The 16724-nt window shown below is 46.2% G+C and overlaps 1 protein-coding gene across 4 annotated transcripts in view; it reads right to left on the bottom strand.

The window, feature by feature from the left end:
- Window positions 1–16724, bottom strand: part of HGS (hepatocyte growth factor-regulated tyrosine kinase substrate) — a 304838-nt gene that overhangs the window by 273443 nt on the left and 14671 nt on the right. For all 4 annotated transcript variants that reach the window (XM_086931122.1, XM_086931123.1, XM_086931124.1 and 1 more), the window contains exon 3: window positions 9777–9852. In XM_086931122.1, coding sequence (XP_086787248.1) covers window positions 9777–9852 — 76 coding nt within the window. The remainder of the gene's footprint in view (window positions 1–9776; window positions 9853–16724) is intronic.

The following is a 16724-nucleotide window of genomic DNA, read 5'->3' as shown; positions in this document are numbered from 1 at the left end:
TGTGTGGGTCTGACCCGATTTTGGAATGGGGTGTGGAATTGTCTGTCGGAGGTGCTGGGGTGGGACCTCCCTCGTACACCCAGACTGGGCCTCCTCCATGTCCTGGAGAATGTAGGAGGCAACATCTACAAATGCCACCTCCTGTTACTGGGTTTGGTTGTAGCTAAGCGAGATCTAGTGAGAGCCTGGAAGAGCGACCGTGCCCCCCCACTTAGCGCCTGGAAGGCGGGTTTGGACTTTCTTATGGGGCTAGAATTCCCTGTGTTTGAGGCCAGGGGGTGCCCCCGGAAACACTATAAGATCTGGAAGCGATGGGCAGACTACAGGGGGCTGACTTTGGAACCCCCAGTTGATATAGATGATGTGCCACCTCCAGATGGGGACCTTGGGACCTAGGACGATTTCTGATGCCTACTTTGCCTTACCTATATTTTTGGTGACATGTGAACACGTGCACTGAGTTAGGGTGGGATAAGGGGTGGGTAGCCGGGGAGGGAGTTGGGGAATGTTTCTTGGGGGTTGGTGGGACATGGGACGGGGAGGGGGCGCCTTCAAGTTTAGGTCTTCTATACATCCTGCTGTATGTTTACTGTAGACAGTACCCTCCTGATTGTGGAGAACTGTACTTATGCTTGCCTAAACTTTCAATAAAAGCGGTTGTGAAAAAAAAAACTCCCACAAATGCTAGACCTATTGCTTTGCAAATGCTTTTTTGCTTTTAGTTTGCCTAGTGGAAGCACGTACAATGCTTATGGTTAATTGAATGATTTGTGCACCCACACATCAATGCACACCTGATGCGCAGACCTCTTTTTATAGACCCAAAGAGGTGGCCTCTTCACACCACCCAAATTAATATTTCATAGCCACCAAAGCGCCTGAGCCAGGACTGGTAAATGTGCTCTGAAGTTTTAACGTGATTTAATGAGCTAAGAGACCCATGCAGTGATATGTTACTTGTTGGTCACAGGTTCTGTTCTGCAGATATAAAAATGAAGCACTTCTTAAGGGGGCACTACGAACGACAAAAATGTTATACCAAACTGAAAACTTAAATTGAAACCAAGGGAAACTAACATGAAATGGACTTGAAATTCCAACTTCCTCAACGTGGTATACAGTGTTTTACTGGGGGGCTTGGCAGGGCTTCGGTTGCTCTGCAATAATGAAGTGATGGGGGTGGGGGCAGTACAGGCGGGAGCTGAAGCTGAACAGCCACGGACAGAATCAAATGTAAAAAAACACGTACTGAAAGTCTGTTTCCGATTTCGTGACTGGCCACAAACCAAAACAAGTGGACAGCAAGACAGACACACACAGCCGGGAAGACACACAGACAAGCCTGCTTCACAACACACTGATACTGAGAAACGTAGCCAGATATAGAAAATCAGTCACCCATGCAACAAGACAGACGCAGCCTTGCTCGCCAACACACATAGACACACAATTATCTGCAAGCTCTTTGAAATGCAAATGAAGCAGCTGCTCGGGTCACGTGGCCGCATTACTCACAGGCACAGGCGGAGAGCAGACGCGGCCCACTTGCCATTTAAAAAGCAACCCCGTTTAAAGCAAAGCCGGGCTTCTGTTTTTATCATGATAACGCTGCCAGTGATAGATCAACAGCTCTTCCAGTGGTCACCAGCCCTTGTACACAGCTATAGAGTTTGGTACTCGGTGGCGAGGATCACACGCATCTGGGTTGCAGACGTTGCTCACTCAGATTGAAATGCACACAGCTAAAGAATGTCGCACATTCGCGAAAGATATACATGAAGTCTTAGCCAGTCCAGGAAAATGCACGCAGATGAAATCACACCACCGAGAAAAAATATGTTATTTCGTTATTCCAAGAAAGATCGTGATATATAAAAATACGCATGGAAAAATCTCCTTTAACATCAGAATGAAAGCAACCATTAACGTGGACACCCCTCCCTTTTATACGAAAAACATCAGCTGGAGACCTCGCTACCACAGGAAAAATACACGTTGACAGATCCTGAACCAGGAAGTCAGGCATCCTTGCCCGTGACATGGGCGGGGCCTGTGACGCGGCCGGAAGAGGCCGGTGATGCTCGTTGTTACGAGGCTCCTATCATGGAGGGAGAGCCCGCGGTAGCGTGAAAATCCAGAGAAGTGCCCCGCGTGTGGAGATGCGCCGAAAAAGAGCACGGTGAGTGGAGGGGGGATCTGTGTGTGCGCGCGTGTGTGTGCGTGTGAGCCCCGTGAGTGGTGGGGGAGGGGGTGCGTGCATGCATGTGTGTGCCTGCCTGACTGTGTGTATGCCTGGGGGGGGGGGGGGGGGGGGGGGGAGTGTGCGCGCGTGGGAATGTGTGTGCGCATGCGTGACTTTGCCTGTGTGTGATTGCGAGAGCATGTGAATGCAGGCAGGGGATGTGCACGGCGACGTGCGCGCCCTCGAGGGCAAATCGGAGACGGCATAGGCTCGTGCATGTACACCGTCTCACATTCCCCCGAACACGCCAACAAAAGATGTCTTCGCAGACAAAGCATGCTTCGCATACTTTTTAGGTCTGCTCGACCTAAAAAATGAAACAATGATTAGCATTCCGAAACTTCTTACTTAAGTGAATTCATATTCTGAGTAAAGGTGATTGGACAGCGAGGCTGGATCTTTCCCATGTTGTACAGGCTGTTGAGGAGACAGAGTGGTAGGAGAAGGTATTTGAAATAATGGCTCTGCTCTTGAGACCAATGGTGGTTGAGGAATCTGGTTGCGATCATCTGCGAGCTAAAAGTGTCAGACTAATTTACTTGGAGGACTTCAACCTCAAGGGTCAGGATCTCAATGATGAGAGATCACATGAATGTAGCCTTGAGGAGAAGTCAAAGCAGCCTATTTCTACAGGACTTTCCTTAAACTTGCGCACACCAATCCCTTCACAGGCATCACCAGTCAGATAACCCTACTAATAAAAAGGAGTTGGGCACATGCACTCTCAGTCCAGCTATCCCTTGCCGTCATTTTACAAAACTGCAGGCCTAGGACCCATGACATTACAATGGCTTCCAGGTGTGTCGGACACTGTCTGATTTTGCACCCCAGCCATGAGGAGGCCTGCCACCAGTTGTGGTGCTGCAGATCAGCATACTCCTGTTCTCCAAAGGAGGCACACCCATCTGTCCTATTTAGCACCTCATCTGACTCTTGCTTCTTCCTGTTTGTGGGTGAAGCGTGGAGTGGGGCACAAGAGTAAAGAGCAGAGAGGCACCTGGAAAGACCACTTGCAGAGAGGCATCACCTGCCCAGCAGCACTGTGAACCTTGCTGGACACCACCAAGCCTAAAGGAGCCTGCTCCATGCCATCAAAAAGTCTGGAAAGTACCAGAGTGCGCTACCTGCACACTTGCCCTTCAATGAATGTCAAGTCTAATATCACCATAGCACCCTGGCACCAAGACTGTTTCACCTCTTCCTGCTCCAGAAGCATGCCGCAGCTTCTCCTCAAAGTGATCTGCCTTCCTGCACCTCACAATGCTGATTCAGCCGGTGGCAAGTAAGGCTGTGCCCTCAGTACTGACCAGACTATATGGATGGCAGCCTGTCCACAAGGCCCAGCTGTTGTGTCACTTAGAGAGAAGAAGCCAAGTCCTGCTGTGGCCATCAACTTGGTGAAGTCTTCCGCTGTGTCGCTCTGGAAGGACGCAGAAAAATTATCAGTCCAAGCTCCACTGCCTGTGCTGCTGCTTTAAACTCATCAACTGTAATTCTCTCTGTAGGTAAGAGCCCATCGGACAACACTCTTCTACTTATGGGAGAAAAGTCCTGGAGGTGTCTCGTTGAAGTGCTTTCCCACCTCTCAGACTCTTCTCAGAAATAAAAAGGTTATAACAGCACAGAGTCTCCCCGCTCTCAAGACACACAGCCCAGAAGAAAGAAGACCTCCCGCAATTCAAAGATTACCACATGGTGCATCAAAGTACTGTACATTAATTTAGCCTGACGTTTCCGGAGGACTACTTGACTGTCAAGTTAGCTTGAGAAAGACATCGTATTGAGGAGCCTCCATCAAGTCCAGAAGTCGCAGACAACGTAAACCATACAAGTCACCTCCTCCCCAAACAGGCCTATGAAAGAAGATCAGAACACAGCATTTCTTACGTGTGCAACGTAAATCCAATGGTCATACTTATGGAGCCATGAAGCAGGCTCTGCGCTGCCTTTAATTCCACATACTGACTGGAATGAGTGAAAAGATCCCTAATGAAAGAGAAGGCTGCATGATGAACACCGGATTGTTTAGGTCATTGATGAAAAGGATTGATGCCTGCCAGAAGGGGTGCTGCATCCAGCACAGCGAAACCACTCACCCAGCCAAAGGCCCGTCCAGTCTAAATTTAAGAATGGGAGCCATGCCTGGGTACCATGAAGATGAAAGAATAAAATGGAGCTACCCACCAGTCCACACTGGCGAACCTGGAAACCACTCCAATAAATAAAAAAAATAGAACCTCGTCATGGCTTCAGATCAGGGCTGATCATGTCAATATTACCACCATACAGACTTCTACCACACAGACTTCTACCACTGACTGCAAGTCCATCCATCGACCTACAACAGGCAGGCCACAACTGCAGTGATGACTTGGCAAATGCACAGTGAGAGAACCAACATTAGATTAGATTTATTTGGAATTTTTTTTTTGATTTGTAAAACCATTTTTATTGGCATTTTCTCCAAACTGAACAGTGCAGTCATATCTACAGTAAAGTGTGTTACACATTTCCCCCCGCTCCCGCCGCCCCCCCCCCCACCCACTACCCACAGTAAGGCATACAATTCACATACAAAGGTGTGCTCCAGATGGGTTCTTCACAACATCATCAGTATTGCAATTATCATGAAGTCTCTTTGTCCTCCAGTATGGACCTCTCGTAACGGACCCTTACAGTCCGGCATCAAGCCCGTGATAGTTGCGCCATTTCCCCCACACTTTTCTGAACTTCCTGGGACATCCCCTTGCCTTATATGTAACCCTCTCAGCTGCCATATACATATCTAGGCCTCCCCTCCATTCCTCTAGACGTGGTATTCCTGGTGCCCCCCAGTATTTCGCAATGTCCCTCTTAGCCACTACTAAAGCCAGTACAAGGAAGGTCAGCAGAGGGCGCGGAAGGTCCACATCAATTGTCATGCCCAATAGAGCCAGCTTGGGGTCGACCTGTAATTGAATCTCCAGTACTGCGGACAGTTCCGTGAAAACATCCAACCAGTACCCCTGTATTGTAGGGGACGACCACAGGACATGAAAGAAATCCCCCCTGGGGTCCTGACATCGCAGGCCTTTGGCATCATCCGCCTTTCCCATCTTTTGAAGCCTCACCCTGTCGAAGTATGTTCTGTGTAGCACGTTAAATTGGATAAGGCGGAGTCTAGATTTAACTGCCACCTCTCTAGGATGTGTTAATACCAGTTCCCAGTCAATGTCTTCCATGCCTCCCACGTCCGCCTCCCATTGTTGTCGTAGCCTGGCCAGATCCCCCAACATGTTATTCGTGAGGGTCTTATAGGTTAGGGATACCGCCTTCTGCTGGATATGTTCCTGTAGGAGCCTGCCTTCAAGCGGGGCAAATTCTGCCAGATCAACAGTGTCAATGTTCTGGGCTCCCCATGCATGTTGTAATCTAGTGTATTTGTATCTCTGTGTGGGGTGTAGGCCGAATTCCGTGGCCAGGGACGTGAATGTTTTCAGTTGCCCTTTGGCAATGACATCTCCCAACGTGGAAATCCCTATGTCGTCCCACCTACTGTATCCCGTCAGTTTGTGGAGCTCCGTCAGCCACATGCAGTGCCAGATTGGTGTTTGTTTTGTTGGCTTCCCATCCCACCCCATGCGTTTCGTGGACGCCCTCCAGGCATGGATGGTAATTTCAGATGCCACCAGAAGACGCTTCCGGCCATGTCCCCCATATAGATAGGAAAGGATGTGTCTGGGTGCTAATTTGTGGCACTCTAGTGCATAGGAGGGGTGGTCCGCCTGCGCATGTAACCATTCGTTAATCGGGGCCAGGTGTTCCGCCCAGTAATATGCTTCTAGATTTGGGAGCGAGATCCCCCCGCTATATTTGTGCCTCTGCAGGGTGGTCAGAGCCACCCTAGGTTGTTTGCCCAGCCATATAAAGGCACGGAGGTCTGCATGTATCTTGGTGAAGACTTTTGGGGGGAGGGGGTAGTACTCATTTTGAAAGCATATAGGTACTTGGGGAGAACAATCATTTTATGCATGGCCGCTCGGCCTAGGAGGGTGAGCGGGAGCAGTCTCCAGCGGTCCATGTCTGCAATGGAGTTCACCATGATATGCTCAATGTTACGGGTGTAGGAGATATGTCTATCCAGGGTGAGGTAGACCCCTAAATACAGAAATCCCTCAGTCATAGTGAGCAGCTGTCCTGGCAGATCCGACCACTCCTCTCTCCCTGCGGGGTCGTATAAGACCGACTTATGCCAATTTATTCTGTATCCGGCATGGTCACCGTACAGTTCTAGTTTGTGAAATAGTTGTGGAATCGACGTCTCCGGCGAAGTTACATACAGGAGGACGTCGTCTGCATATAGCCAGATCTTTTCCTCGTTTACTTCTCCTACGGTCCGCCGGAATCCTCTGATGGTTGGGTTCAGGCGAATTCTAGCCGCCAAGACCTCTATCGTTAGAGCGAATAAGAGTGGGGAGAGGGGGCACCCCTGTCTGGTCCCTCGTCGTATTTGGAATTACCGCGAGAGGACTCCATTTACTCTCACTCTGGCCCTCGGTTCAGTATACAGCAGCTGCACCCATTTCTGGAATTTCGGTCCAAAGCCAAATTTCTGTAGGACACCCTCCAGAAAAGGCCAGTGCACCGCATCAAAGGCCTTTTCCGCGTCCAGGGACAGGAACCAGTGCGGGTCCTCCCTGTCCCTGACCTCCTGTAGCCAATTGCGAGTGCGCCTAAGATTCAGTCTGGTAGCCCTGTCTGGTATGAACCCAGTCTGATCAAGGTGGATCAGCTGCGATATCACCCGTCTCACTCTCATTGCCAGGATAGTGGCCAATAGTTTTGTTTCCGAATTTAATAATGAAATTGGAAGATAGGACTCTCAAATTAGATTAGATTTATTAACCAATTGTACAATTATTTAAAATTGTTACAATAAACCCCAACAGATCATGCATTTATGAAATATCGCCACAAATAATACTCACCCATCCACTGAAAAGGAATAATATAAAACCACAAAGTGCTCAGGATTATATCAAAGGCTAAAACCATACTTGGATAACTGTTACTCCCACCCTGCTATTGCCCCCCCTCCCACCCCCAATTTTAAAGTGTAGCACCATTACCACCTGTACATGGTCTTACGATCTGACTGAAGCCAGATCATCAGTATCTCACCAAGTCCAAAAAGCACCCTTGAGACTCAAGTGACAATGAACCATAAATGTCACATCTGCTCACCCAAACAGCGCCCTGGTCCAGTCTTCTGCACACTTTTTACATGACCAATCTGCACTTAAGTTCCATAGGAGTAACTAGCAGTGGTTCAAAGTCTGTCTTTTAGTGTGAAACATGCAGCACATACGCAACCGGATCACAGCCCACATATAGACCCATTGGCACAACAAAAGCAACCTTCACAATAAACTCCCGGTCACTGTACAAAAGTTCCTGCTGTACTGTGTGAACACCAAAAACACACCGTTCTGAGCATCAGCAAGGCGGACCAACTCTGCACTCTCCAAATATGATCTTGAAAAAATGCAGTTGAGAGATCCTGGACTTCTCAGCACCAGTGCTCATGCCCTGACTCTCATCGGTTTAAAAACTATGAACTCAAGGGGCGACATTCTGTTGCAGCTGGCACCGTTGACCCGATTTACTCGGAGACTGAAAGATTACTGTTCTGTGCTTTTTATTTTTCACTGTTGGACTATTCTTTGATTTGTGAGAATTATAGTGTCCTGAGGGCACTTCCTTGCAGTTCAATGCCAGAGAACAGCCGTTACACTTATCCACACACATTCACTCAGAGGCATCACCCGTCAGGTGAGCCTACTAATAAAATTAAAATTAAAATAAATGAAAAAAGGGAGTTGGGTGCATGTGCTCTGGCTGGAGTTTTACCCTGCACTCTTTGTCTGTCTCGTTCTTCTATCACAATGCGGGCCTAGGACCAAACCAATACAATAAGGATTGTCAGTCGGGGTCCTGACAAGTTAGATCTTGTTCCAGGGAGGAGAAAGGCATTTCTAGGATTTATGGTCCATTTGGTCCCTGCAGACCTGCAATGGCCAATAACCAGCAAAAAAAAAAAAAAACAATAAAAAAAAAAAACAGACCACAGCAGAGTATTGTATACAGACACAATCTCCTTGCGGAAAGTAGGCCTCCTCATACCTTCAGCTCTGGCATACATCTGGGTCTCCTACATGACAGCACCCTCATGAGAATAAAAATGTTATATTTGAGGAAAGGTGTGTCAAATACAAAAGGAATCACCCTATTGCAGGAGGCCTAAAAGGAGAGCCCGGAACGTGACATCTATTCTTTGAGATGATAATAAAGTCAGATGGCACCCTGGTTGGCTCAGTTGCCCTAAGTAGGGATATAGTTACCGGTGGACAGTTATACAGAGAAAACTGAATCGCCATTTAACACCTCTGAAACTCCCGGTAGGTTCTTTGCAAATAAAGGTCTAGCGAATGCAAAAGGGGGAGCTTACTCTTGCAGTGAATGGGCAAAATCTGCAGTTGGGTACAAACACATCCCAGGGGCACCAGGTTCAGGCTCCTAGTGTAGTTAGCTAAGGAATTCTGGCACTACTGCCTAGAACACCAGTCATCAGGACCACCCAATTGTGTTCCAATTTAGGAAAGAGTTGAAGACACATATCTTTAAAAGAACACTATCATGATGCAGTAACTGTACATATTTCTTAGAAACTAGCTACCTCTACATTCATGGACTTCATCTCTGCCATGGACTATGCACAATGCTCCACTGCCTTTTAGCTAGGTTTGTACTATAGAAATAACACATACATACAAACCAGTGATTCACTACACAGGAAGATGCCATGATGACTAACAAGTGGAATTGTTGTCCATCTTACACATTTATCTTATTTGTATGTCTAAATTTCCTGACTCTGAGCACTGTACTTTAATGGTCTTGTAATCGCGGTTGAGTTTAAAAAGTAAACGAAAATAAAATCAGAATCTTTGCATCTGTGCAATCTACACAATTTAATCTTTCTATCTAAAGCTAGGATATTTTTTTATTCAGCAGCAAACAAACTTCACAGCTAAATCAAGTTAATAGCTTCACAACCCCATGGAATTCAATTCTGCTAGCCATGTTTTGATCTCGGCAGCCGAAGCAGGCATATCGGACTTGAATTACGAATATTATAGTAAAGAATTACATTTTCTAATGACACTATACTCAAGCATACAGCACAGTGATAAAAGTTCATCCTAATCTCATCCAGTTACATTCGGGGTGGGGGGGAATAGCTGGCACCTATATCAACATTTATGCTGCGTTTCTTTACAGGTTAATGGAATATAAGCTTTCTAATTTGTGTTTCTTGTATAGAGAAGGCATGTTACTATTTGAGATGCATGTCAAATATTAGGTACTTTTATAATTGCTCCAAGTGTGCTTGGCTTTAACGTTTTAGACAAAGCGGTAAGAAAGGTTTGACCGTGGCTAGAATTCAGGACAGCATCAAGACAGAATCTACAAAGGAAACAGTTAGATTATTTACCTCCAGGGCATACAGTGCAACATGAGGATTCTTGTCGTTCACTTTCTTCTTGATGGCAGCTACTGCATACTTCGCCCTAAGTAGAGTGAATGGAGCAGTAATTAAAAGCCTGGTTAGAACCTGCAAGCTTCAGAGCTGAGTACACCACATAGTGGAGACACCAAGGAGAACAGTACCATTCCCTGCCACCTATACGTTTTGTTCTAGCCACTCCGTGATTTAATCTTCACCCTTGAAAAACATATCTGTGAAAGACATGCTTGTTGAGATGAAAGGAGACTGTAGTATTCCTCCACCCACAAGAAAACGACCAAGCCCAAAAACCACCAACACAATGATGCTCCTAGAGTACTTCCCTGTGATATAGAATACAAGATACTAATTGTAAGGAGTTTGTCTTCAAGTTTGATTTTTTTTTTAATTAGCATAAAAGTGATCAAAGTAAAATCACAACATTAACTGCTATTTTCACGTGTACTGTTTTTGTGAAAACATGCGGAGATGTAGGCAAACCATTTCTACATGAAATACTCAAGCATAGGCTTTACTTATTTAAGCAACACAAGGATGCAATGGGTTCAATTCGTATGGTGAAATAAATAAGGCTACATCTGGAGGTAATAGCCATCAAGAAAGCAGTCTTCAATGTTACATGTTTTAAGTTAGCTTTATATATTGGATCAAATGGAGGGAACATGAATTTACTTAAAAACAGTGTTCAAATTCCAAGTAGAAGGTCTAATCTGTGTATTGGATATACTCTTAATCCCCTTCCAAAAGTATTTTGTTCAGGTATTGTAAATTGACCTATTCTTTGGTACTCATGTATGACAAAACATTTGCCAAACGTTTTTGGCTCGAATTATAACTTAAATTGCTACTTGGCAAATTCATACCACATTCATAATTGCAATCATGAGGAAGACATATCTCCTATTCCTCTCACACAATTAAACAAATAATTTCATTTCACCATATACCACCACCGTGTGGGTGGGCATGGCAAAATGTGCGTACTATAGGAGGAACAAAGGCCCAAGCCCCTGTGAATTAATACGGCATTTCATCCTTCTGAGGTGAATGAAAGAAGCTCCAATGAATTGGACAATATTTTAATAGTGCTATGTATCAACTGAGCTGTGTCAATAAGCACAATGGATAATAGAAACATCCAGTATTAAGTGGTTGTTTTAACTGAAAAGTTCCCTGCATGGGGATGGGCGTGCATCCCTGCCCAGAGTGCTGCTGCTACATTGATATCTGGATCCCTCGTACCAATTTTTAGTCATGGGCAAACATGGATCACTGCACGTGCGCCATGACCTAGGCCTGTCTGATGATGTTGTGGTTTAGTTAAACTTAGGAGGGGTGCAACCAATGCAACACTCAGTAGTAGAGGGTTACTGCTCTCACCTGGAGAGAAGTGACAAGAACTCAAGTGGCAGCATACCGTTTTGTGTTTCACAGGACTCAGTGTGAACTCGCCTTTTCAACCAACTCACCTGAATTTCAAAGACTCAAACACTAAATCACATATGTGTCTGGATTTGGACTATAAAGATGGGAGCCTGAGTCCCACATTTTGTTCAACAGCACTGTTCTTCAGGAGAAAGACCGTTGTTAAGACTTTGAGCTGCTGCAATCAGGATTGAGGGTCAAGGTTCCCCAGTCTACCAGCTGAGTGACAGGCCATCATCCAGGAACCCAAGAACACTTGCAATGTGCCTGGAGTCTCATCTTTCTGCCTGCCTGCCAAGACCGGTGTGCCCTGAGAAGAGGAGAAGGGAAGCCACAGGGAGCAAGACCCAGAAGGAATCCTGGTAAGTGGATTTTGGCGAGCAGATGGTGAGGTTTCCAGTCCAGTCAGGATCAGTGTTGCTACAGAACGGTCTGCTCTCTGGCAGAAGTCCAAAACCCAGTCTGGCAACTGTGTAGCTGCAAGTTGTTGGCCGGTGCAGCAGACAGCATTCAGGCCATTAGCCTATATCTAGGACCCCTTTTTAACAGAGGCAGGCCGCTAGGACTATTGGGACTGTCAACCATTGCCACTGAGCCTGCTGGGCGGTAGTCTGTTGCAAATGAGGCTGTCTGAGCAATCGCCATTGTCCGCGATTCCCGTATGCCAGAGGAGGTAGACACCACCAGGATTGCTGGGGCCTTCATTGTGGTAGTCATACATGCTGATGACCCTTGTATCCCAGGAGGGGGCAGTCGCCCCTGTCGGAGGAATCCCTGTAAGAAAAGTCAGAATCTGACCTACCGCAATGCCAGGAAGTTACCAACAGGAACCGTAAAGGAGCTGCTGCACCCAGAAGCTTTCACCACCTGCAACCACCTCTGCACGCTGCCTGCCAAACGCAGGAGGAGGTGGTGCAAGCTAATCGTTGCTGGAACACAGAAAGAAGTGCCTCAGCTCTCAAACGCTTCTGAAGGCCATGGATGAGTAAGAGTGAAGCACAGCCACAGCCCTTTGGGGACTTACATGACAACAGTGGATTAGTGCCAGAAGAGATGAAACTATAAAGGCGTAAGCCAGACTTTGATAAGCATTGTTATTGTGGGCAGAACCTGTGGGGTCACCTCCAAAGAGCCAGTGGTTAGTGTTAAGGAGGTGGGGGGCAGAACCAGCGGGGGCAACATGCCACATATCAATGCTAGTTTTTATAGACATTTTGTGTGACTTATTTAGTGCTGCTATCCTTAGCAAAAGAAAGGACAGTACCAGACAACTATATTATTTGAATCACTGTAATATTTTGAGTTATGAGCCCATGCACACTTGAAATCTATCTACTCCTGAAGAGCCTTGGGCTGCTTGATCCGCGCTACCAATGAGAATCAAGTGCTGACTAGGTAGTATTTGGCAATCCAACTTAAAGTGAGTTGCTCTGCCTTTGGTCAGCATAAAAGGGACTATTGCACTGCCCTGTGCTTCTAAATGTGCTGAGCTCATTAGCTTGTCTGTGCATTCAATGTGCCTATGTCATGCAGGCTGTACAGTTTAAAGCACTCCCTGCTGCTTTGGACCCTAAATACAGAGAGTGAGTAAAAAGAACTGTCTACTCAAATCCAAAACGAGCTCAAGCGCAATATTTGCTACTAGTCAAGCTATGGATATGGGGATGACACCCTTCATTGCCTTCTCGGATACCCTCAACCACGCACACCTGAAAGTTTAACCTCAAATATATTTGTAATTTTTTTAGAACATGGAATTCTAGGAGCAAACACAATAAATTCTACACCTTTTGTGTCCTTGTCATGATCCCCCAATCCCACATATTAGGTCTCAAGTTTTATACCAAATTCGGAAATTGAGACACTTGAAAATAGATCTTTGAATTGGGGAGATTCTCTGCCTAATTGTTATTATAAGTAAAGAAAACAATTTTAAGATGAAGGCAAGAAAGTATTTAATTCATTAAAGTAGGGACAACGAAAGAGGCACAATGCAGTAGTTCTTGCCTCATGTACTGTATAAACAAGAACTGGTATTGTTATTTGTTGTATGGTGGTTCAACAGTTTTGCTGTTTTTTAAAGTCTATCAACTTTCATTTAAAGAAGTGACGGGTAGATAGCAATGTTAATGTTAATGAGACTTGTTGAGCGCACAAATACCCAGAGGTGTCTTGGTACTATGACTGCAGTATTCTCACCAAGGAAATCAATTCTGGAAATGCCTTGTTTTAAATTTTTTTTTCTAAATATGAGGGTAGCAGCTCCTCAGAGCTCGGCTGGTAGAGTATTCCACAGTTTTGCGGTGCCGTAAGATAAACTTCGGCCGTCCCAACCTGTGGTGCATATTCTTGCCACTTTCCTCAGTCTTTTTTTTTTGTGTCCTCATTTGCCAAACCCTCGTTCCAAGAAAACGCCAACCACCTTACTAGTCCGTAGGAAAAGGACCAGAAAATGATCCCTTCCCTCACCCGGACAAACATACCGAATTGGCGGGAGATGCTTTCAAGAAGTTTTTACTCCATCGAGGCATATTCCTGCCTATTAGACCAGGTTCCTGTTTGTATTCGAGCGGAAACCCCAAACTGGACCATGGAGTATAGGGGCATAATCATAGGACCCGGGGGGAAAAAAAAAAACCCCGGGAGCCCTAGCATTTAGTTATCTCCAATGAATCAGCGGGTTCCAAAAGGCAAAGCTCCGAGTACTACAGGATCTGGCCATATCTACCCTTGATGTTTCATAGAGGGATGACAAGCAACCTGCATGCGTAGGTGCTTTGGGGTCGACCCAAAATTTACATATCTGCCGTCTGGCCAGAAGGATTGCATAGAACAGGAAGGACCTTGCCAACCCTGTGATGTTGTCATCCAGCCCAAATATAATTAATGGCAAACTAAGAGATATCTCTATTTTAAGGATTGATTCCAGAGTAGATTTTACTTCTTCTCAAAATGCATTGATGGTGGGGCAGTCCCTAAACATGTAGATGTCGGAAGCTGCTGGGAGAAGGCACTTGTTACAGCACTTCCCTTGCTGGAATTTAGATAGTCTTAGGGGGGAAAGGTATGCTCGATGCACTGTAAACAGATGGTTGCGCCTCAACCAAGCCGGCTTTACAATTTTGTACAGGAGGGAAAAAGATTTTATCCATAAATCATCATCCTGTAACCCCATATCACTTCCCCACACCTCCATATGTAGATTAAATTCACCATCTGCCTCCTCCAGAGTGGTCCAGTACCAGAAAGCTACTTCCTTACCCCCCATTTGCCTTTCTACCAGGTGTTGTTCTAGAAAGCTGCTCCTCCCAACATGGACATTTTTCCCAATCTGTTCCCGGGACCAGCTACCTAGTTGTATATGTTTGAATCTCGATAGCGGTGTACCTACCCTCTCATGGAGCACCTCCCATTCTACCAATGTACCTCCTGCAATCAACTCTCCCCATCTTGAGATCCCTGCCTCCAATAAGGGAAGTGCAAGACTATCCTTTAAGCAAGTGGGAAGGCCCGGGGAATCCCAAACTGGGGCGTAGTTGGAGAAATAGGCCAACTCAACTTTAGCTTTGATTTGCACCCACGCTTTCGCTAGTGATTGTAATATCTTTAGCCTCACCTTTTTAAAGAACCTCTGGTCACCAAACTTGAATAAAAATCCATCAAGTGGGAGGTTTGCCCCAATTAACATGGCCTTAAACATTTTCCCGTTTGAGGAACTTGTTGGAGTTTTTAGCAACATTCTTGAATGGGAGAGCTGGAATGCCCAAGCGTAATACTGCAAGTCTGGCAGAGCGAGCCCTCCCTTTTCCCTCCTCCTCCTTAATTTTTTCCATGCCAGCCTTACTGCTTTATAGTTCCAGATAAATGAGTTGATTTCCTGCTGACATTTTTGGAGCTGTTTGGAATCAAACGCTACAAGGATGGAAATAAATATGAAAGTAAATTTGGGGAGGATAGACATTTTCACTAGACTTATTTTCCCAAGCACAGTCAGAGGGAGGAAGGACCAAGATTTTAATAGTGCCTTACAGTCACGAAAAACACGGTCAAGATTAGCCTGGGCCAGAGTGCCAATATCGTGGGTTATCTTAACTCCCAAGTAGCAGATTGAGGGGGTCACTACTAAGTGCGGATTGTCTATGTTCCAAGTCATAAGCTCGGTCTTTCCCGCATTAATTTCGTACCCCGAGATCCGCCCGAATTCCTACGCCCTCTTTACAACTATAGGGAAGGCCTGGACCGGATCAATGGTGTAAATAAGGAGGTCATCGGCATAGAGTCCTACTCTATTAGCCCATCCTCCAAATTCAAAAGAGGGGATGCTGGGCTCATCTCTCAGGATTTGGACAAAGGGTTCAATATATATGTTAAATAGAAGGGGGGAGAGCGGGCAGCCCTGTCTAGTTCCCCTCATAATTTGAAAGGGCTCAGTGCAGGTACCATTAACCAAAAGGCTAGCTCTGGGGTTTCTATATAAAAGGCTGGTGGCTCGGCAGAACTTGGGCCCGAGTTGGAACCTCCTCATTACCACAGCCAGATAGGGCCAGTTGACCCTATCAAATGCTTTGGTAGCATCTAGGGTCATGATGGCCAAGGGAAGGGAGAAGGTTGAGGCGATGTCGATTGCACCTACCAGGTCGTGGGTGAGGTCTGCTAACTGGCGACCCCGTATAAATCCCTTCTGATCTTGGTGGATGATTGTGACGATTTCGCTCCCAAGCCGTGCCGACAGAATAGCAGCAAAGATCTTATAGTCATTGTTTAGGAGCGAAATCGGACGGTAGGACCCACAGTCGACTGGGTCCTTACCGGTTTCAGGATCAGCACAATAGTTGCCTCCCCCCACGAATCGGGTGGCACCACACCGTTTAATAAGATATCATTAAATAAGGCTGTCAAAACTGGGATGATGGCAGGGCCCAGTGCGCGATATAGCTCGCCAGAAAGACCATCTGGGCCGGCAGCTTTCCCCCGCTTCAGTTGTTTGATGGCGTTACTGACTTCTGCCTCTGATATTTCCTTGTCCAGATGGTCGCTTTGTTCCAAAGAGAGCTTAGGGAGTTTGACTTGCTTTAACCACACCTCCCTGGCCATTGGGTCTTCCGTCCACTCCACTTTCCTCAGTCTTGCGCATAAGGTCCGCAACTGTCCGGACGGTTGGAACCAGACAAAAAGATTTCTAAGCGAGAAAGGTCCTGTCAGAGAGCTTTAAACTCAATTCGCTTAGCCACCCGGAGCCAGTGAAGTCGGCGAATTTCCTTGGAAATGGAGTTACATTTGGAGATATTTCCCAACCGCCGAGCAGCTGTATTTTGAATCGTCTGAAGTTTTTTTAAATTATGCTTTCGCATACCAAGGTAGAGACCATTGCAATAGTCCAGTTTTGCCTGGACCAGTGCACTAACTACCAACTTTCTGGAATCGGAAGGAATGTATGGGCTTCACCCATCTCTGCCGGCCACCAAAGATTTTCCCCATCTAGGTTTCAAG

The sequence above is a fragment of the Lissotriton vulgaris genome, chromosome 7 (assembly GCF_964263255.1).
Source record: "Lissotriton vulgaris chromosome 7, aLisVul1.2, whole genome shotgun sequence".
Taxonomy (NCBI): domain Eukaryota; kingdom Metazoa; phylum Chordata; class Amphibia; order Caudata; family Salamandridae; genus Lissotriton; species Lissotriton vulgaris.
This window is presented reverse-complemented; position numbering and strand designations above follow the sequence as displayed.